Source organism: Entamoeba invadens, assembly GCF_000330505.1.
Source record: "Entamoeba invadens IP1 unplaced genomic scaffold scaff_1105074725361, whole genome shotgun sequence".
Taxonomy (NCBI): domain Eukaryota; phylum Evosea; order Mastigamoebida; family Endamoebidae; genus Entamoeba; species Entamoeba invadens.
In genome coordinates this window covers 146,272-168,188 of record NW_004440121.1, presented here as the reverse complement: position 1 = coordinate 168,188, position 21,917 = coordinate 146,272, and the positions used below count along the sequence as shown (strand labels likewise).

The following is a 21,917-nucleotide window of genomic DNA, read 5'->3' as shown; positions in this document are numbered from 1 at the left end:
TATGAGTGCGATGTTAAATATTATAAGTCTCGAACATGATTTAAGTCATTTATTATTTGTCAAACTGTGAGTTCATTAAAGCTTCAGTCAAGAGGATTGGGTGCTCTTCTGGTGTAATTTTATGTCCTTTTTACAAAAATGTGATGTCAAATTTTTTTTATGTTGTCTTTATTATTGATAATTTTGTTTCAATCAAGTAATAATTCAAATTTTCCCTTTAACATAAATGCACAACAATTGGTATTGAAAAATAACGTACTTTCCTCACTCAAATTGTAATAAAATTGATTATTCATTGGAATTAAAAACATTCAACAAAAAACTTATGAAACATCCATCAAAATACAAAAATACAACAAAACAGCATATAATTATAAGAGTGCATTAATATTTGTAGTCCACAATAACCTTTCTTTAAGTCCATAACACGACAAGTGTATAACTGCTTCGCCTGACTTTATCATAAACATATTAGACACGTAAGGCGTATCAACCACATTTTTAATAGTCACATTGTTCAAGTAAAACCTCGACTCTTCTTCAAAGATGTATTTTTTAAGACACTCCACATTCTTTCCACTTGGCACGTTTTCAAATTTCATCATCAAGTCGACGTCGTCACTTTTATTAGGGACCATTGCATTAGCGACAATGAAAACGTCATTGAACAAGAAGCACATTCTCCAGTCGTTTTTCTCCTCGACGATTTTGAGTGGTCCAAAGTGGACCAACATTCTGTCCTTCATGAAGACGGTTTTTTGTTTAAACAATGTTTGCAGTTGATACAACGAGTTCGACATTTCAATCGTGTTTTTACTGATTTGCAATTTCTTATTCAATTTGTTCAAGTTCGTATAACACGACGTCAGCAACGGGTATTCACTGCTTTTGTTATCAATCGCTCCGAGGAGGTTCTCGAAGATCTTCGGATACTTCAAAAACCTGTTCACCGGTGCGTCCAAATACGCCGTGACGGGTAACAGTTGGATGTTTCCGTTCTTCGCCGTGTACTCTGCCAGTAATTTACTCTGCGCCTCTTTGAAATTGAGACCCATACAATTCTCGACGACCTCCGACCGGTAAATGAATCGCGAGGTGATGTACGGGATGTATATCCGCATCTCCTTCACAGACGCTCTAATGATCTCCCACATGTTACTTTCTTTCAATTGGAGTGCCCTTGATATCTTCCTCTCGAGTGCCATTATACCCGGAATAGTCTCATCAAGTTTTTTAATTGCAACTGAATTAGTGTTTTGACTTCTTAGCGGTGATATAAAGAGTTGCGTGAGGATTTGCAGTTGATCGTAGTATATCCGTTGTGTCGAGGAAAAGTCTGTCAATAGCGCTAAATAAAGCTCGTGATTCGATTTAGCTTTTGGAAGTTCACAACGGACTTGGTCAATCCCGTCCAGTGGTTGTAAAGTTGACACGTCGGAGTCGGACTCCGAAACTTCGGAGATTTCAGAGTACTCAAATTTGGGTTTTGGTTTTGCTTTGAAATTTAAAAAGCTCTTTTTCGTAAAGTCCGTCTTGTTTTCTAATATGGTTTGCCACCTTTTAATAATTTTCGTCTTAATTTCTAATGGGTTGTCTTCTATTAAAGTGAGTAAAAAGTCCATTGAAGCATCCGCACATTTTATTGGCTCTTCACAAATTCTTAAATTATCAATTGCTTGATACTTATTTTTGTTCTGTAGTAAATCTTGAACTATTTCGTTTTTCCGTTGTACTATTTCTTCCAGTACAGTGATGTACTCTTGCATTTCTATAACGTCTGGAAACTCTATTCTGTCTGCCATTCGTTTTCTCTTATAGAGTTCGTTTGTTCGAGGTGTGAGTGGCAATAGGTCTGGGCTTGCAGAAAGTTGTTTCATGGTTTGGAATTATTGATTGTATCGCTTTTTCAATTATACAAAAATATGAATCAAATATATTTGTTGTTTGTTATTGATTTTATTGACTCTATTCTATATATGATTGTTACTAGTAATTTGGGTATTTAAATGTTATAATGACTGCATCTTATGAACACTTTCTAATGTATTACGCAATAAATACTAACATTACAAATTATTGCTATTAAATATACTAATTATTAAACTAATAAAGTTATTATAAAATAGTAATTTAAAAATAAATGGTAAATAAAAAAATGAAAAACAATTGTTCTTTATTTAATTGGTTTTATTATTTAAATACTATAATTTTACTAGTGTCTGACATGTTATTTTTTTCCAACTTTTGTAAAGAAATACACCTCCAAAAAACTCATTTGTCTAATTCAATATTATTAAATTACTATTACATTAATATATTATTACTATTAAATTTTTAAAATAAAAAGAATTGTAAATTCAACAAAATTACAATTAAATAGTATAATAAATAGTTTTTTAATTATTTATTAAAAAATTTATAGAGTCAGTCGATAAAAGTTGTCTGTTCCCCAAAGGTTGTCTTTTTGACAAAAAATAATTGACTTTTGTTTAAAAAAACGGGAATTAGGTAAAAATGAAAAAAAACTGGGAAAAATATTGAAACAATGATTTTTTAGTTTTTCAAAAAAATTCCCGAAATATTCCATTTATAATGGTCTAAAAATCGGCAGACAACGTTACAGACCAGACAACGTTTAGCAAATGACTCTATATTTCATACGTTAATTTGTATATACACATCAACACACTCGAATGAACCTTAAAACTAGTTTAGAACTAATTTAATTTAGTAATTTTTGGTTTGTTAGTTAAGTGACTTAAAAGTGTCGTCAAAAACTCCTTCATGACTTTACAGTCGATGTATTGAGGAGTTGTATCTTTTTTGAACTTAATGACGACATGTTCGTCGTCCACACAAATAATTTCGTCGACGTTTTCATATTCAAAAACTTCTCGAACCAAACATGCCTCATCCAGTCGGTAGAACTTAGTTTCCGTGAGTCGAAAAATTCTGATCTGATGTCTTCCATACCAATTTGTTCTCATCACATAAAAGTCGATGTCGCCGTCTCTCTTTTCCAATTTTTCATTTGGCTTCTCACCAACAGTTTTTGAATAGTCGACAAACCCTCGCAAGACCCATTCGAAGACGTTCAACCACCGATCTCCAAACGTTAAGGTGTATGCCTCAGGAACATTTAATTCAACCATTTCACTCTCTTCTAAAACACCTTTCTCATTCTTTTGTTGATTCTCGTAATCTTCTATGATAATCATATCAGTCGGGACTTCCTCTTCTTTACCATAATACGACCCACTCAACTTTAATAAAGTATCTTCTAATGACTTTTCATTAGTTGGGCGAATCGAAGACGAAAGCGGCGATTTGTGTTCAACTGGACTTTTTTCTTGAGGAACATTTGGCGACACAGACTCACCTTCAGGAAGGAGTGCTTCTTTAGTGGTAGGACTTTGGCTATTCTCCGAAGTACTTTCGCTCTTCTCGGGCTTCTCGACATTCTCAACTAGTGGACTTTCGATTTGTGTGTTTTTTTCTTCGACTTTTTCGTCACAAATTTCATTGAGGTTTTCGACATTTTGAGTTCTATCTAAATTTTGAATATTTTTGAGTTTACTTCCGTTCTGTTGATCTTTTTGAGTTTCAGTGTCTTCTTTGTCTTGCACATACTCTTCCAAAACAGGTGGATTAAAATCAAATTGATCCTTCTTGACAGACCCTTTTTTGTTTTTCTTTTTATTCTTTTTGTTCGGGTTGTTCATCAATATCAACTGAAATATCCCTTCCTCTATTTGTTGTTTAACAAACTCGACATCTCCATAATAATTTCCCCACAAGAACAAAACAGGACATTTCACATTCTTACTCGAAAGGTATGCTGTCATTCCTTTATCTGCATGAATGTCATATAATGAAATGTTGTTTCGAGGCACTCGGAATTTCACAATCAGTAAAATAAGCTCTGCAATATCCTTCTTTCCCTCATCGCCGTCTATCAAAATGGCGTATTTATTTATTCGCATTTTTCAATGCTTTTTTTTCAGTTCATTTCGTTAAATTGAAAAATTCAAAATCGACTCTCCTTCAATTTCAATTCATTTTTTCTGCCTTCCCATTTTTTTAAAATAATTCATACAGTAATAATTTCACCCGTCATATACTGATATGATTAACAATTTTCTATATTATTGTTGAATAAAAGACTCTATAACTACTAAATTAACTATTGAATTAACATTTATGAATACATTTACTAATAAAATATAGTTATAAGCCGAAATAAATTTTTATAGTTTTGTATTAAATATTATACTTTAATAATAAACCAAAGAATTTATAAAAAATTAGTGACAATACGCCTTGAGTGCTTTGATAAGTTCCAAAAATCCATCGAATGTTTCTGGGTCTGACAACATAATGTTACAAAGCATTCCATATTTGTAAACAAATTGTAAAGACGACTTACTATCCGTAATATTTGTCGCATCTATCTTAAAAGAAGTAATATCATCAGAGTCAAGTTCAATCACCACCTTTTTTGTGCCTTGTTGGACCAACAAAGTGGGCACCCCTCCCTCTTTTCGTTATTACCACATAAAATCGTAAATAACGAGGTTTTTAATTTAACGTGTGATTTAATTAACGAACTTATTTTTATATAAAAGTGGTACTTCGTTAAATAATTTGTTTTAAAATGAGCTCGTTAATTGTTTTTAAATTGTTGATGCAAAAGCTCGTTAAATATAAAATTGGAATATCCAATTTTATGAGTTAAAATAAAGAAAAAGGAATACTCAAATCAACAAACCAATACACAACATAATCTTACCTTTCTTATTTACAACTCTTTGTCCATCCCTGCCTGGGTAATCGATCATGATTGAGCATTCAGAGTAGGGATTTGACATTTCCTTTGTTATTTCAAGTTCATTACTTAAACCTATATTTATAGTTATTTTTACTATAATTAGTAACTATTCCGATATATTCAATTTGACACTTTTAGAGTAGTACATCTCACCATTTGCGCTCTCGCTACTTCAAATAATACATCCACGATAACACGATGTTTATGTATTAAACAATTGATGTGAAACATTCACTTTAGAGTAGAATATATATGCAGTGAGTAAACCCAAAAATGCATATATTTATAGAACAAAACAATGCTTTTTTCTTTCGTTTTTCTGGTTCGACTGGTTTCTTCCATTTTTCCAAGGAAATCCAAGTTTCAAAAAGTAACTATTCAATTCACACTGAATAGTTAATGACTCAAACACCGCAAGACGTCGAGCTTGAGTTGAACACCAAATCAAAGGCAGACTCCCAAGAATCAAGTCAAAGTTTTTCTTCTTTGGGACATGAGGGGTCTCAACAATCGAAGAAATCAGATACTAAAGAACCAAAAGATATAGATATAGACGCTGACAAAGTCAAAGAAATTGAAAATGAGGCGAACAAAGACTCTAAAAGTGGGTCTGACACATCAAAGGAACCTTTAAAAGGTGAGACTAAAAAGACGGAGTTAAAGTCTATTGACAAAGAAGACTACAACAATGAAGAAATCTCAGAAGAAGACGTCGAGCCATTTGTCGAAGTCGAATCCGTTGATTCTGCGCCAGACGATTTGATGTTCGCACATTTAAAACAGCAACTTTGGAAGACGGTCTTAGTATGCGTGGGACCATTTCTTTCAACTCTTATCATTGGAACTATTATCACGGGGTCTTACCACCCCTCAAAAGACGCTCAAACAAAATTTTATAACAAAATTGGAGAGTTCGACGAACGTGCAAACCTGTTATATGCGTTTTTCTTTTCGGGAATATTACTCGGCGCTATTCCAGAAATTATAAAATCAATTGCTCGAAAACAGAAGCCATTTGTCTTCTGTTATCGAGTTCTCTGTGGCATCATATTCTATTCCTTTAGAGTTTGTTATGTATTAGTATATTTTATAATAAATTTATTTATTAATACTAGTAAATATACATGTATTATAATTTATAATATTTGTTAATATTATTATTAATAAACATTAAATATAGTATATTTATAATACTTTTTATTATAAAATATTAAAATTTATAATAAAATTATTATTATGAGTAAATATATTTTAATTGTATTAAAATTATTAACTAGTAAAGTTATTATAAATTGTAAATATTTTAAATGCTATATTATATAATACTTTTTAGTATAAAATTAAAATATTAAATTACTAAATTATTAAATTATAAAATTATAAAATTATTAATACAAAGGGAGTTATTGAACATATTTGGCTTAGATTAATGTATACAGCTTTGAAAAATGTTGATGACGTGACACTACGTCGGATTAGTTTGGTTATTATTGACCAAGCCTCTTTTTCTTTAGTATTCAAAATACCATTGGACGCACTCTATTTGACCTATTCAAAATATTCGAACCCAATCACTTTTTACAAACAATTTTCACTTAAAACATTCATTTACGACCAATTCACTACTACTCTGGTTGCTAATGTAATATGTTGGATTCCAGGAACAGCGTTTTTCTATACAGTCGAACACTTACTTTGGTTCCCTTTCAATTTACTTCTCTCATTTTTCGACTTACTCATCATTTCTATCGAGATTGCTTTGCTTGAAAAATATACTCACAACAAAAATACTCAGAAAGTCGAGTGACGCACAAAAATAATTTTTATTGAAATTTTTAAATGTTGTGTTTCTTTTTGCTTGTGTCGTCGATCTTTTTGTCTCAAATTGTTCGTTTTGTAATTTTTTTAATGAATTCTTTATCATAACGAAATAATTATTTAACGAGTTTATTTTCTTATTATTATTGGTTTCATTTAATACTTTTTAATTTTTTTTTGTTTAATTAAAAACTTAAATAAAATATTATTAATTACAATGTTAATTAAATTAAAAAAATGATAAATAACTCGTTATTTAAGAAATGGAGTTTTAATAAAATAACATAATTAATTGTGTTTGAGTTAATCAATTTTTAAATAATAACTATAGTTAATTGATAATTTTATTATAATTTATAATTAATTTTTTTGATTTGATTAACTTTAAAAGTGTTTTTTTATTGTAATCTTCGTTTATTTTAAACCAAAATTAAAAAAGAAAAAATTCGACCGAATAAAGACGAAATATAATGAAATATTTCTAATTAAAGAGGCTAAATACTCAGGAAAAATTTGGTTCCTTCATTCCCACAGTGTCACATATGTTTTTAAAAATTATATTTTATAATTATTTTTATTAATGTATATAGTTTATATATCTGTTGTCAAATTCTTTTCCAACACTACCCGAAAAACTAATAAAAACCCCTACAATTCTTCGTTTTGTACAAGACGTGGAAAACATGGTATTTTCAAAAAAAAATACAACAAATCTCGACCGACGTAATAAGAATAGATACACATATTGAAACGAACTATATACCATACTATACCAAATTATAAAAAATAGTAAAGCCCCAATACTAATTGTTTTACCAAAATAGTGTTTTTTTGTTTGAGTGAAAAAATGGAGAAGACTCAGAAATCAAAGGTGTCACTGATGAGTGAGATTAAACGACAGATCAACAATTTGCCCAGTAATTTTGATGTTCTCAAAATCCGCCGGATTTTATTTGCAATGTTAGAACGGATTGAAGAAATTTCCGACGATATAGAAAACACAGACCAAAAATATTTGGGAGACTTAAAAACGGTCCCGGCAGATTCCGGGACGGTTCAAAACGAAGAAGGAAAAGTTGAAGCCAAAGTTGATTCCAAAGTAGACTCCAAGGAATTTTCACACAAAGAAAAAGAGCGACTTGGTGATGACGAAGAAGAGAAGGCGATGCATCGTTCTCGAACAAAAACGAGTCAATTACGCAACATAACCACATACGATCCATATAAGCCTAAATCGCATCAAAGTTCTGTTGCGTCGAATTCGACGCGCCCGCGCAATTTAACTTTTGCGGACCAAGAGGAGATCATTACGAAGAGTACAAAGCGAGAGACAACAGAGAATCAGTTTCGGATGTCGATGGCGAAGAACTTGCCGATCGTGACATTAAAATTGCCACAAAAGGATCAAATGTTTTGTGACTTAATGGAGAAACACTTCAAAGCGTTACAATTTTGGACTAAATTGAATCACTTCACTCTCATCTACGACTCACATAAGAACAAATTCAAAAGATCTTCTGTTCAAAAGAAGATGTTTGAGAAAAAGAATATCATGGGGGTCATATTCACAGACGACGACGCAGTCTTCGGCTCTTTCCATGCCGCAACGTTCCCGAAGAAACCTAAGAAAGCCTTTGTGACTGTTAAAGACACACAAATGTTCGTGTTTTCCTTGGAAAACCAAAATCGATTGCCAGCGCCGACTAAATGGAAAATCAAAGCGGACTCCCCGGGAGTAGACTGGACCGTCTCGTTGTATTCAGACAAAGAAAAAGACCCGTCATTCTATAATGTATATCAATGCTTCAAATTGGCACCACCCCTTCACGCACATAACTCAACACTTTCTCAAGACTTTAAGACAGAGTACGAGAATGGGACCGATGTCAGTATATTCACAGGAAGCAAAGAGAACTTCGCCGTGAAGCGCCTCATTTTTTTGGAATGGACTGAATAGCATTTTTAATAGAATTTTTTAATTGAATAAATTAGAAACTAATATTATTAATTAACAATACTAATAAATTAATTAGTAGTATGAAATTAATATAACGAATTAATACGAAACTATTATAAGTGAAACTAGTAATTGTAAAGAATTCAACTATGGAAGGGAAGTCTAATGAAATGGACGAGAACGGAAATTCATACCTCCATTTGGTCTTTCAAAAGAACTCGAAAAACAATGAAGAAGAGAGACAGTCGATTATAGGCCAAGTCGTTGATACGAATCCATCGCTCTTTACTATTAAAAATAACTCACAGGAATCCGTTCTTGACTTGATTGTGAAACATCACCCAGAACATATCCCTTCTGTCATTCAATTGTTCCATTTCGACTCGTCTATACTACACCTCCTCTCTTCTGCAGATAACCCAATGACTTCATTCCTCGCATTCTCAAAGGCAACTGCACAACTTCCACAATATAAAGTCTTGTGCATGGGACCTCCTCTCTTTGATATACCAAAGGTGAGGTGGTTCTCTTCAGAAGATCGCCAAGACGCCGAGTTTTATACGGAATATAACAAGATAGTCTCCCGGTATACCCCGACAGGAATTATGGTGTCCACTCAAGACATTAAAAACTCGCGATTTGAAGGGAAGTACCGCATCATATCATTAGACGGGGGAGGGGTGAAGGCATTGATGCAACTGTATATCTTACAACGCCTTGAAGAGAAATTTCCGGGCTTCTTAGCGCGAACGGTGTTGTTTTGTGGAGTGAGCGCGGGGAGCATCTTGTCGACGCAATTAGCGCAGGGGTGTGATGTCCCCACAGCGATTCAGTTATTTGAGTTAGTGTGTAAATACATCTTCATAAGAAAGACGTTTGGAGGGGCGTATGGGTCTTTGTATACGAACAAGTACATATTAAAATACTTAGAAATGTTCTATGGCAATAAGACGCTCAATGAACTCCCAAGAAATGTCTTTTTCATCTCCGTCTGTGCCAAAGAACCTCGTGTGTCTTCGGTCTTATTCAATAACTTTACACCAGAGTGCGGTGACATTAAAGTGGTGGACGCTTGTATGAGGTCTTCGTCAGCTCCTATCTTCTTCGATTCATATGAGGGCTATTTGGATGGAGCACTCTTTGAAAACAATCCGGTGACGTGTGCATTCCCTATGTTGTTTGGAAAGACGGGAAATGTGAATGTACGTCCACAAGACGTCGTGTGCTTATCGATATCAACTGGAGCACCTAATGTTCCTTATATCTCTCAAGAAGAATATGGAAATGCCGGCTTCTTAAAATGGGCCCCACGAACCTTGGATTTATTCCAATATTCTCGAGTTTGTTATTATTTATAGTAAATTAATTATAATATATACTATTACTCTTTTCTATTTTTAATTTAGTATATTAATAATATATTTATTAAAAGTAATCGAGTTTTAATACTCGAGTTATTAAGTATAGTACCTATTAGTATTGAATATAGATTGATTTTGATTATTATTATTATTATATTATTATAATATAATAATCTATTATAATATAGATTAAATAACACAACAGAGAGACATGAGTAACACGATTGGGAAGGAACTATTGGGGGAGAGATACTTCCGGTTAGATCCTAAAATGCCGAATGGGTTGCGAATTAATAGTATTTCCGAATGTGAGAAAATCATAGACTGTGGGAAGAACATAGACTTGACATCTCTTGAAGAATGGGTGAAGGAGTATTGGATGTAATTGGATATGGAACACTGCACAATAGCAAGTAGAACAGGACCAACTGAACAATTAATAAAACATTTTGCTTGAGAGTAGTGACAGTTTTGTTTTGTTTGTGATGAAGTCTTTAGGGCAGAAAGTAGAGTATAAAGAGTGTACGGACGGTGGTAAGATTAATTCTCCGAGTTGTGTGCAATGAAAGAAATCAGCATTATTCAATTTTGACTGTTCTATTTTGAGTATTTTAGTCAGTGAGTCGCACCAATAAACACTGAGTGCTGTTAACGTCTTGGGCACTGTAATAGTTTCGAGTGTCTCGCACCGGACTAACGACAGAGATGCTAATCCGATTGTTTCCAAGTTGAGAAGTGTCTTAATAGGTGTTGATCTGATTTCCAAATACGTCAAAGAAGATGGTAAGAACAGTGATTGAATCGTCGAGCAACTATCCACAACAAGACAACTAGCGCAGATCTTATCCAAATTTGCTAATAACAAATTTGAGCAACTTTTCAGTATTAACGTTTTTAAAGAGATTGGGAGGATAATCGACACCGTTTCTGTGAATGCCGTCGACGAGAAAGTGATTTCCTCCAATGAAATTGCCTTAAATAAATTGATATCGATTTTCGGTAATGGAAATAATAAGAACCCAAAACAGCTCATCTTCTTCAGATAAAACTTTTCAGAGATGTTCAGAAACATAGGCTGCTGGAGCACCTCCGAGTTGAACGATAAACTGTTTGGCCCGTCATACAGTGGCGGGACAATTAAGTGCACTAACGACTCTTTCAAGTCGTTTGACTGACAACAGAAGGTTAAGTACTTCTCTTTGACTGATTGGACGTAACTGATGTACTCCTCGTGTAACTCGAATATCTTAATGATCACCGTCGCCTTCTGCCAAGGGTATTTCTGGATCAAAGTAACAACTTTCTTCACTTCGGAGCCATTACACTCGATCACTAATTGATGGAAGAACTGAAACACTTGTAAACACTCGAATATGCCCGACATGTACTCGTCGAAGAACATCATCTCTGAATTGCCATTCATGTCAATCCGAAGTGTCTTTAATCGTTCCATCTTCTTGATGGGAAGTTGAAGGTCTAAATCGACGTAAAAGGAGAACTCGGTGATCTTCGGAGCGATTTCGAGTAAATTGGGTATGGTGTAAATCACCTTCCCGTAGATCGCATAACACGAGATCTTGTTCATCTGATACTCCTTCAATTTCTCAACCATTTCAAGATCACATAGAAAGGTCTCAATGCCCATAAAGTACTTCACTTCTTTGCGAAGAGACTCGATACGTATTTTGGTCGAAGGCTCCTTCTTCGAATAAAACGGATTCATTTTAAGACGTTTCGTCGCGGAGTAACACCGACGCGAGACAAAGACAAACTTCTGGACGTCTGAGAGGGAATTGAAATATGGTATCACATTCATAAGATATACAGTCTCTAAGTGCGGAGTCGTCGCTTTGATCTTTTCAAAACACGGAGAAGCAATTTGTGGGATCGGAGAGTGCGTGTGAACTAAACTATCCTTTCGAAATAATTTCATGAATTACCAGTTAGTCCGTTTCATTCTTCAATTCTGAAACAAATTATATTTTATAATAAAATTACTATATTTTTAAAATTTGTTTTTTTTGCATAAATAAGAAATGAAGGATGGTAAGGTCGAATATATACCACTTCTGTGAAGCTTTTTCTTTACAAGTTGAAATGTCAAAAATGTTATTAAATGCTTTGTTATAAAGAAGTGATTTTAAACAATGTGAGATTATTATTAAAAATGATTGTGTTTTATAATGGAATTCAACAGTATTTAATTAACAATAAAATAAGTTTCTAATAAAATAATACAAATAACAAACTTAACAGAATCTATTTCTGATTATTTTATACATATTAATTATATTTATTTAATATATTATATTTCAATTATATATATCATCTAAATAAAGATTGTTTTAATAACCAGAAATTAACGACATTATTATTAAACATTATCTGTTTTATTTTTGATAACTTATATTTTGTATGTATAAGTTATTTAGTTGAAATAATTGTGTATTGATTATTAATTATCGTTTTATATTCCATTTATTGATTTATTAAAATTTTTTAATTAAATTTATAATAATAAATTATGATTATTATAATCAAGTTTTTTATAATTAATTATATGAAAATCATTAAATGTTTCTAGTGGTTTATATAGTTCAATTTTATTAATAAAATATAATATTTTTTATTTATTAAAAAAATAATCGAAAAAATTTTATCGTTATAAAATAAAATGAAAGAACAATAAAATAAAAATAGTTTTTTAACTTAAATAAACGTATGAAATTAAGTGTCAAGACTCAAACCTTTGTTTTTAAAGTCCTATAAAAACTAATATACTTAAACAATATTAAAATGGCAAAAGAAGAAGAAATCATCGACATTGAAGACATATTTGTCAGGTATGACATTGTCAAAGAGTCTGAAAATGAACTTCCATACAAAGAAGTTGACTTTTCAAGACAAGCCAATAAGACTAAATGGGTTGTTACGGAAAAAATTCATGGCTCAAACTTTTCCTTGTATTACACAGGAAAGTCGTGGCGAGTTGCTAAAAGAAATTCATTGTTAACTGAAGAGGAGATGATGACCTTTTTTGGTTGTTCTGAAGTGATTCCAAAGATTCTTCAAAGTGCTCCGATGTTATTAACTTTGATTAAACAACACAATCCACATGCTGTCGCCTTTGTGATTTATGGTGAGCTTTGTGGTGGTAATAAAAACTTTCCAGGAAGTCAACCAGGTGAATCTCCCGATGTTCCTGTCCAAGTTGGTATTTTATATTCTCCAAAAATAGAATTTATACCTTTTGATATGGATGTTATTATTAAAGAAGGTTCTATATATAAGCATGAAGCTTTAGACTTCGATTTATTCATTGAATTTACTGAAAAGTCTAAAATAGGCCACGTTCCTGTTATAAAAGTGTGTGATACTGTTGATGAGGCTCTCTCCATTAATTTAACTTTTGATTCCCTTGTCCCCAAGCAACTTGGGTATACAACTATAGTCAAAGGGACTAACCAAGCCGAGGGAGTTGTAATTAAACCATATCCAAAGATGGTGCATGGAACAAAATCAGTTCGAGAGTCTTTCAAGAGGAAACACCCGAAGTTCAAAGAGATAGAAGACTTCGAATTACCACGACAAAACAGTGATTATGTTGTTGCCGAGGCTAATATACTTGCTCGAATCACGAAAGCTCGACTACAATCATTTGTGAGTAAAAATGGAGTAAAAGAAGACTTGGAAGTCGTTCAACGTGAAGTGCTCGATGACGTGTTACTAAGTTGTTCAAGACAACACATTCTAACTTACAATTGGTGGTTTAACCAAGGTGGAAATGGTCAATCAGAACAAGCCAAAAGGATACAACAGAGGGCTTATTTCAAAATAGCTGAGTTATATAAAACAGTATTAGAAGAACAAAAAATAAACTAGTTATTCTTATTTGTATTTTTACTTTACAAGTTGTACATAACAGTAACAGACAGACAACTTTGAGGTTTAGAACTTAAAATTAAAATGAATAAAATCCATATGTTATGTACATACAAAAGTCGTTAATTCATTACCAAGGTTGTTTCATTCAGATGATACTCAATTGAATGAAACTGAAGGAACGACATATTTAGTACATATTACAGTCCCATCTTGTGATCCAGAGAAGAGAATATCATCATTAAGACTTAAAGAATCGATGGGTGTGTTGTGGTTATAAAGACACTTCATGTTTCCAAACCAGCCTTTTTCAAACCGACAAAACTTCACTGTCTTGTTAACGCCACCAGTCACCAATTTTCTATTGTAACACATTATCGTGTTAATTGGACCAATGTGGATGCGACGATCACAACAAAAGTTGTCAGCTCGAATGTCCCACATCCGGACACATCCTTTTGCTGTTCCAGACAGTATGTAATTATCAAAGTGATCAAAAGCAGTCACTCCACATAAATGGTTCTGTGTGCGAAACACGACGTCATTTGTTCGCTTGTCATAACCAGCACAAGTCCCATCCAAAGAGGAAGTTAAGACTAAGTTATTGTCAATCATTTTCAATGATGTGATTTCAATGGAATGTGGCGAAAATGTGAGAACTTCAGAACACACGTTTAAGTCGTACATTGCAATGTTGGTCTTATTTTCGAGCCCTACCACCACTGAATTATTTGAAAAGGCCACTCTGTCATAATTTTTGTACTTGAATGATTCATATTGAAATGACTGTGTTGTGTACTTCCTCATTTCACCAGAGCGGAAATAGACAAATAAATCATTTGTGAAGTCTTTAGAACACTTCATACCAGCAATTGGCTGAAGAGGCAAACACTCTCTTTCAGTTTTGGCAGTGTCTTTTATCACAACACAACTGAAATACCCCCTTTCACTCCCCACCACAATACAGTCACTCTCTTTAAACATTATATAATTAATTGAAGAGTAAAACGGAGAAACGACAACACGTTTGTAATGCAGAGAATGTTGCCAGGCTTTTGTTTTGTTATACTTTGTAATTACATTTTTGTAGTCGATTTTCTTTGGGGTGGCATTTGTTAAATTATGTGTTAATGATATAAAGTGGATATAATTAAAATTGGACCATATTGAGTTTGAGGTTTTCAATATTGCGTGAAATCTTTATGTTAAACAATATTTTTTATTATTTGAATAATAAAGTAATGACCACACAAACCTAGAACACGTTAACATCGTTGAAATGACATCTTCCAAACACAGGTACTCAAATACCATTAACAGTAATTTGTCACTTAACTCTTCTAAATAACACTTTTGATACTTTAAATATACAGTATTCCTTTTCTTGTTAATTAATTAGCCTTTATGTAATTTAATAGTACTCTGAAGCTTCACTGAAAGTGCAAGGAGTGTCTGGGTACTCAACAATGTATCATCAAAACATGGTGGTACATACAAAGGTACATTATAATATATTGAGTATCTTGTTATCAGTTTTTCAGTTATTAAATTGGTCATGCATCTATTTCGTTTGTTCTCCTCCATCCCGACGAAAGCTGGTGTGAAATAGTGATAATAAAAGTACGACTGAATTTCATCATTCACAAAAGAAAATTTCTCGGCACATAAGACAACAAAGAAGATGTTCTTATCATTAGAATGTGGATGTGTACACCCACACATCTTTTGTGTAACATTCTGACATCCGTAAAACGCATTTCCTTCTGTTACTGTCGTTCCAATAATAAAGTCGACCTCATTATTTGGATTATTAAAACATGTGAATGGAGCATGAAAATATAGTAGTTTCTTCCCTTTTTTAATAATTGTACTTCCTGGAAAAATATTCCACTATTGACTCGATTATGAAGGGAATTCACTAAGACCGATGCTTTATCTCGTATCTTATTGGAACCTCTTACTACAACTTCACTGAAATCACAATTCACGTATACGTCGAACTTTGAGTTCTTCTGATACAAAATAGGGAAGGTGGGAATGTAATACATAGACACATATAACTGCTTCTCCATATTCAAAATATTTTCAGCCTCTTTATCCCCAGACATATGGTTGTATATATTGGTGAGGAGTTTGTTGTGGATACAATAAAAGTATGTGAAGTATTCTTTGACTTGAGGTATAGCCTTTGAGTGTCCCTCAATAACTATATCACACCCTTTTGATGTCTTTGTGATGTAGAAGATCTCATCATCAGAGTTATTCATTTTGTCTGAATTGAAAAAACATAAAGAACACTCGTCTTGAGTAGTTACACAACAATGCTCTATAACAATTTTTTGACAGTAATCCGGTTCAAGTGCAAAAACAACAGCACTAAAGGTGTGGTCATCTATTTGTAATATGTTTGTAAAATTTGGAAACATTTCCAAGACTTTTCTGTATTGATGAAATAAGTTGGATACAAATATATAGTTTAAGCTTGTTTCAGTAACAGAACGTACAATTAATTCATTATCTTCTGTTTGCATGGCATATGTGTCAACTACTATTTCGGTTGTGTCTAATTCTTTCTCTATCTTCTCCCACTTTGGATTACTTAATGGAACTGTCTTGATGGAATTCACTTTAAACCATCACCGTTTTTCTAAATCACTCAAGACAGGATTTGTTGAGGGTTTTTAAATTTCATTTGTCATTTTCGATGGACTCGTGGACGGAGATGACTTCATCTCTTTAGAGTTATTGTAATTTCATTTTTTTATTTACAGTCAGTTTCAAATTAATTTAAAAATGTTCAACAAATAAATATGATTGTACCAAATAAAATAAAAATATTATCAAAATAAATTTAAAGTGTTTCACAAAAAAACAAAAATGTATTTTTTTTTCAAATGTCTCATAATTAATTATTATTGTTTCAAATAAAATTAACAAAAATATGAAAATTATAACTTAAATAATTGGCAAATGTTATAACTTCTAAATATATTTAACAAAATAAATGAATATATAAACACACGTTTAAACTTTATAATCAATATGAGTGACTCTATCGAATATGTGCCTAAGTCTGAAATTGCATTATTCAAACAACCTTTTATAGGACCTTTATGTAAACCTCCAAACACTCCCCCAAACGTTTCTCCGGTTACTGAAAGTACACTTTTAGAACAACAAATCAATTATCATCCTCAATTATCTTCTCGAATGGAAGAAGACACTAAAAAACACCGAAAAAGATGTTACAATACTCTCACGGATGAACAAATTTCATATCTTAGAGAGTTGTATGAAGAAAATGGATTGTCTCAATCCGTTGATTGGTATGTAAATAAAACCAAAATACCAACAGAAAGAGTGAAATTTTATCTAAAAAAAACTGAAAGATGGAAGCGATATAACAAAGAAGAAGAAAGGAAGAAAACCAAAATATACAGACGACATGTTGAAAGAGGTAACTTCGCTTCTTTGTCAACAAAATATGTCTTTGAGGCAAGCCAAAAAGGCCTTGGCAGAAAAAATTACGAGATTTCTGTATCTTCATTAGACAGGTACATAACCAATGAAAAATTGATGAAAAATGTCAAACTAGATCCTCTGTCATTTACAAAAGTGTCAATACGAAGAAAAGTTGCCAACACATTAGAAAATAAAGAACTACGTGTCAACAGATTGTTAGAGTTGAAAAGTTGTCAAAAAGCCGGATTTGCTGTAGTGTTTGTTGATGAATCTCATTGGAAATTGGGTAATGTAAGAACAAAACATTGGGGTTTAAAAGGGCAAAAACATTTTAGAATTTCTCCCCTGTCGACATTCAATATTAGTTGTATATGTTCGATTGCAGAAAGTGGAGACAAATTTTGCAGGGTGTTTAACCAAGTCGTTGATGGAGATATATTTTCTGCTGGATTTAAATTGCTTGTTGAACATTATATCTGTTTGCTTGGAAATGTCGTTTTTGTATTGGATAACGCTGCCGTACATCAAAAAGAAATCATCAAGATTGCAGAAAATAGAGGCTGCAGAGTTCTTTTTAATGCTCCATATTCTCCAGAGTGCAATCCGATTGAAAACATATTTGGTATATGGAAAACTAGAGTTGGTAAACTCGAGAACAATGGTTTAAAAGAACTGTTAAAAAATATTGGAGATTGTTTTGAAAGTATCGAAAAGTTTGATGTCAGAAAAGTTATTGGTAATTTTTTCAACGAAACAGCCGAAAAAGTGATGAAAAGAAACGATTTATAGCTAAATGTTTATTATTTTTGTTAATTTTATTTGAAACAAAAAATGTCAATTTTGAAACAATTTTAATTCAAATTTGTACAAAAAGAATTTTATTTGAAACAATAATAATTAATTATGAGACATTTGAAAAAAAAATACATTTTTGTTTTTTTGTGAAACACTTTAAATTTATTTTGATAATATTTTTATTTTATTTGGTACAATCATATTTATTTGTTGAACATTTTTAAATTAATTTGAAACTGACTGTAAAAATAATTAAATCTAAAGAATCAAATGTAACTTCATAATTTATTTATAAAAATAATTATTAATAATTTATTAAACTATTTCTTATTAATAAATATACTTAATTTAAATAAAAAACAACTCAAATGGAATTGGGTTTTTTTCGTTGTTTTTTTTATTAATTTTTTGATTGTAATTATTTATAACTTAAAAAACTAAATCTTATTCTAATTTTTAAAAAGAGATTTTTTTATCAAATTTTTATCAAAATTTTATCAAAAAAAGACGGGACCTACATTGACCACCACCACCTTTACCAAAAAAAATATTTGCCGCGAGTGTTTTTCGAAGGAAGTCCATTTTTCAGCCACTGTTTGTGCGTCCCCATGTCACCCACTTTCCTTGTCCGTACTGTGTGGACGCGGATGTGGTTCCCCCCCCCCCCCGCTTGCGGGGGGGTCAGGGGGGATCCGCGCCAAGGGAGGACTTGGAAAGTGGGTGAAACGGTGCACAAACAGACTGTTTGAGTGCGTCTTTATGAGCCTTCTTTTCAATGCTCCGTCTCACTCGGTTTCCACTAACTCGATGTGAATTTTCGGCATTTTTTGAATTCGGGAACCAGACCTAATATTATCCCAGTTTCCTATTTACTATAATTTTAATTTGAATATGATTCGAAATAGAAAAAATAAATCTATTTTAAGAGGTGGTGGTGGTGGTCAATGTAGGTCCCAAAAAAGACAGTTAAAAAATTTAGCGAAAACATTTCTTATATTTCAAGTTTTATTCTATTATAATATATATAAATAATATCATATAATTTTCACCATAAACATATTTTTTTATTCTAACAATAATAGAATTAAATTAGTAAAATTATTAATACAGTTATATTTAATGAATATTATTAACAAACAATAGTTTAATTATGATACAATAGAGTACTAAACCCAACCAAGTAAACACACACAATTATAAACAACGAAGTACAATAACCTTATTGCACACGCACTTATCGTTCATGTTCATAAGTAATGGATTGAGAGTTGCGCAAGGCATCAAGAAGTTATTTCTGATGTCAGGGTAAAATGAAATGCAGCCGTTTTTGTCGATCCAGAATGCATTAACGCATCCAAAGACGGAGTTACTTGTTTCTGGGTATAAACACAAACACGGCTTTTTAGCGCCTCTTCTTGGGAAGACAAAAGGAGATGGCATGTTGTTTCTTTGACAGAACAAAAATGAACTTTCAGAGTTTACAGTGAGTTGTGTAGTCTTAGAAGCAATAGGAACTAAGTCTCTTTGATAGAAGCCAAAAGTCTGAGTGTCTGTGATAACTAAGAAGACCAACTCATCTTTACATGTAATCATACTTTGGAAGACTCTCGGATCAAAGTCTGACATATCACTGTTATATATAGCTTCCATCTTGTCACACATAGTCTTTGCTATTAAGAAAGAGACTAAAACGTTATCAGTAACACCTTTGTCCATACAAGCAAGTTGACTATTTTGTCTGTGAAGCTTCTCACACTTCTTTTCTTTCTTTTTCGACTCTTTGATATCAGTGGAGTGGCAGAGTCTTTCCGTCTTATGAAACTTCTTAGTGAAATTGGCAGAGTGCGAAGTCTTCAGTTTCGCCTCGCGCTTAAATATCTCGAGATCAAGATCGTCTTCTTTGTCGGACTTTGGAGACTGTGTTTTTGGAGTCGAAAAGAGGGGAGAGACATGCGTTTTGTTAACAATAAAGGTTGTCCTGACCACGGGAGACTCGTCAAAGTTGATAACACCGGTACGTGTGCGGACTGGACTATTTGAATTGCTGTTTCCCATGTAATATGATTAGTAGTGAAGATTTCGCTTTATATTTTTAATTTGAACTTAATTGACACCCTTCTTGTTTTTAATATTTTTCATTTGACTTTTTGATAAGATTTTGGTCTTAGTTAATTGTGCTTTTTTTTCATACACCGTTGTGGCAAAGTATTTATCAATTTAACTGTTATTGACTCTAACTTGCAGATCAAAATGGATGGTTGAACACTGGCACCCCAAAACTGTGTTTCTCAATAAATTAATGGCACTTTCGATGATTTGGTATTAACTGGGTTTTATATGTAAAAAAGCGTGTAAGTTGGTATTTAAACTTAATGAAGCGGGTAGTCGGCTATTATTATTCGCTCTTTTTCCTTCGAATATTTTTAAAAAGACGAGTCTCATTCTGCTTGTCTTTTAAAACATGTGTCTTGTTGGTTAATAAAAACCGTCTTATGAATAACAAAAAAGAGAATACAAAATTGGATAGTGACTCATATTCGATAATGCCGAATCTTTTAAATAATATTTTTATTGAACAAAGTCGTAAATAATAGTTGGGCAAAGTGTTATTGATTGGAAAAATAACATAATAAATAAAAACTTAGTATTAAAAAAGAAGTGATTTTATTATATTTGATCAAAACGGGTATTGTTTTAAAATTTTGCTAATTAAAAGATCGATGAAGCTACGTTCTAAAAACTCTCAACAAAGACCAAAAGCAAAACAAAATGGCTTATAAAATATCAACCCTTTATGATGTAATGATCTAATTCGGGTGGGAAGTTTAAATTTATTGAATCATTATTAATAAAAAATCAACAAAAAGGCGGGAAGAGTAACTAAATGTGAATAAAATGATATGTAGAACGTATGAGACACGACAAGAATAGGCAAAAAAATAAAAAAATTGTTATTAATAAAACAAACTATTTTAACATTCGAATAAAAATTGGTTTAAAAATAAAAAAAAAGAAATGTGTAGTATAATATAGTTTGAATTATTATATAATATAGTACGGGGTTGCGATAGGATATTTTTAAAAAAACAATTAACCTCCATAAATAAATATTATTCATTTTTTGACCCTTTAATTTATAGACATAAAACGTGCTAAATAACGGGAATGTGCGTGTTTTTATTTAACTAAAAAAACAATAATAATCATATTATAAATACCAACTATACATAATAATTAAAATATTATATAAATATGGTTATAATTTATTTTTTGGTTATCTCTAATGAATGTTGCCAACTGTTTTTTTGACATTTCATCCTTTAACGGACGTTTTTTTTGTTGTTTTGAGATGTTTTTGTAGTTTTTATAATTGTAATAAAATTTTACTACGGTATAATTTGTATATAATTTATTAAACTATAATAATATAATTTCATTCTGTATGTATGATTTTTATGTGTCTTTTTAAACGGGTTTGGATTTAAGCAAATTGTGAGTAGACTTGAATATAGCTGGGAACTTTCGTTTTCGTTTCGCTGCTATCAAAGTTGGACGCGTGTTATCTTGTTTGGTTCGAAAGGCGCTTTTTGTGAATGGTTTTGGCGTAACGAATAATATAATCACCGCGACATTACTTTTGGATTTCGCCAATCATTCTGTTTGGTTGTCATGTTTTAATTGGTTTTAAATAAAAATAATTATTTTATTAAAAAATGTACTACTCTTATTATTTAATTAATTAAATAATGATAATACTGTATATTTATTGCAATTTTTTTTATCTCAAACCACTTATAACAATTTAATTAACAAA

General features: G+C 32.0%; 11 protein-coding genes across 11 annotated transcripts; 4 read left to right on the top strand and 7 right to left on the bottom strand.

Annotated features, from left to right (window-relative positions):
• Positions 1-371: 371 nt before the first annotated feature.
• Positions 372-1,877, bottom strand: EIN_146400 (hypothetical protein; the record flags this gene model as incomplete). Its single annotated transcript, XM_004254359.1, has 1 exon — positions 372-1,877. The coding sequence occupies one exon, from the start codon at positions 1,875-1,877 to the stop codon at positions 372-374; it is 1,506 nt and encodes a 501-aa protein (XP_004254407.1).
• An 840-nt stretch (positions 1,878-2,717) lies between these two features.
• Positions 2,718-3,983, bottom strand: EIN_146390 (hypothetical protein; the record flags this gene model as incomplete). Its single annotated transcript, XM_004254358.1, has 1 exon — positions 2,718-3,983. The coding sequence occupies one exon, from the start codon at positions 3,981-3,983 to the stop codon at positions 2,718-2,720; it is 1,266 nt and encodes a 421-aa protein (XP_004254406.1).
• A 321-nt stretch (positions 3,984-4,304) lies between these two features.
• EIN_146380 (hypothetical protein) lies at positions 4,305-4,868 on the bottom strand (the record flags this gene model as incomplete). Its single annotated transcript, XM_004254357.1, has 2 exons — positions 4,305-4,537; positions 4,769-4,868. The coding sequence occupies 2 exons, from the start codon at positions 4,866-4,868 to the stop codon at positions 4,305-4,307; spliced, it is 333 nt and encodes a 110-aa protein (XP_004254405.1).
• Positions 4,869-5,227: 359 nt separating this feature from the next.
• EIN_146370 (hypothetical protein) lies at positions 5,228-6,635 on the top strand (the record flags this gene model as incomplete). Its single annotated transcript, XM_004254356.1, has 2 exons — positions 5,228-5,893; positions 6,228-6,635. 2 exons carry the CDS (start codon positions 5,228-5,230, stop codon positions 6,633-6,635), a joined length of 1,074 nt encoding a protein of 357 aa, XP_004254404.1.
• Positions 6,636-7,493: 858 nt separating this feature from the next.
• Positions 7,494-8,603, top strand: EIN_146360 (hypothetical protein; the record flags this gene model as incomplete). Its single annotated transcript, XM_004254355.1, has 1 exon — positions 7,494-8,603. The coding sequence occupies one exon, from the start codon at positions 7,494-7,496 to the stop codon at positions 8,601-8,603; it is 1,110 nt and encodes a 369-aa protein (XP_004254403.1).
• Positions 8,604-8,752: 149 nt separating this feature from the next.
• On the top strand, positions 8,753-10,349 carry EIN_146350 (hypothetical protein; the record flags this gene model as incomplete). Its single annotated transcript, XM_004254354.1, has 2 exons — positions 8,753-9,943; positions 10,170-10,349. The coding sequence occupies 2 exons, from the start codon at positions 8,753-8,755 to the stop codon at positions 10,347-10,349; spliced, it is 1,371 nt and encodes a 456-aa protein (XP_004254402.1).
• Positions 10,350-10,400: 51 nt separating this feature from the next.
• Positions 10,401-11,897, bottom strand: EIN_146340 (hypothetical protein; the record flags this gene model as incomplete). The annotated part of the gene is made up of 1 exon (XM_004254353.1): positions 10,401-11,897. One exon carries the CDS (start codon positions 11,895-11,897, stop codon positions 10,401-10,403), a length of 1,497 nt encoding a protein of 498 aa, XP_004254401.1.
• Positions 11,898-12,760: 863 nt separating this feature from the next.
• Positions 12,761-13,846, top strand: EIN_146330 (hypothetical protein; the record flags this gene model as incomplete). Its single annotated transcript, XM_004254352.1, has 1 exon — positions 12,761-13,846. One exon carries the CDS (start codon positions 12,761-12,763, stop codon positions 13,844-13,846), a length of 1,086 nt encoding a protein of 361 aa, XP_004254400.1.
• Positions 13,847-14,005: 159 nt separating this feature from the next.
• On the bottom strand, positions 14,006-15,160 carry EIN_146320 (F-box and WD domain protein, putative; the record flags this gene model as incomplete). Its single annotated transcript, XM_004254351.1, has 2 exons — positions 14,006-15,044; positions 15,102-15,160. The coding sequence occupies 2 exons, from the start codon at positions 15,158-15,160 to the stop codon at positions 14,006-14,008; spliced, it is 1,098 nt and encodes a 365-aa protein (XP_004254399.1).
• An 81-nt stretch (positions 15,161-15,241) lies between these two features.
• Positions 15,242-16,272, bottom strand: EIN_146310 (hypothetical protein; the record flags this gene model as incomplete). Its single annotated transcript, XM_004254350.1, has 2 exons — positions 15,242-15,532; positions 15,664-16,272. The coding sequence occupies 2 exons, from the start codon at positions 16,270-16,272 to the stop codon at positions 15,242-15,244; spliced, it is 900 nt and encodes a 299-aa protein (XP_004254398.1).
• A 3,025-nt stretch (positions 16,273-19,297) lies between these two features.
• On the bottom strand, positions 19,298-20,158 carry EIN_146300 (hypothetical protein; the record flags this gene model as incomplete). The annotated part of the gene is made up of 1 exon (XM_004254349.1): positions 19,298-20,158. One exon carries the CDS (start codon positions 20,156-20,158, stop codon positions 19,298-19,300), a length of 861 nt encoding a protein of 286 aa, XP_004254397.1.
• Positions 20,159-21,917: the final 1,759 nt, after the last annotated feature.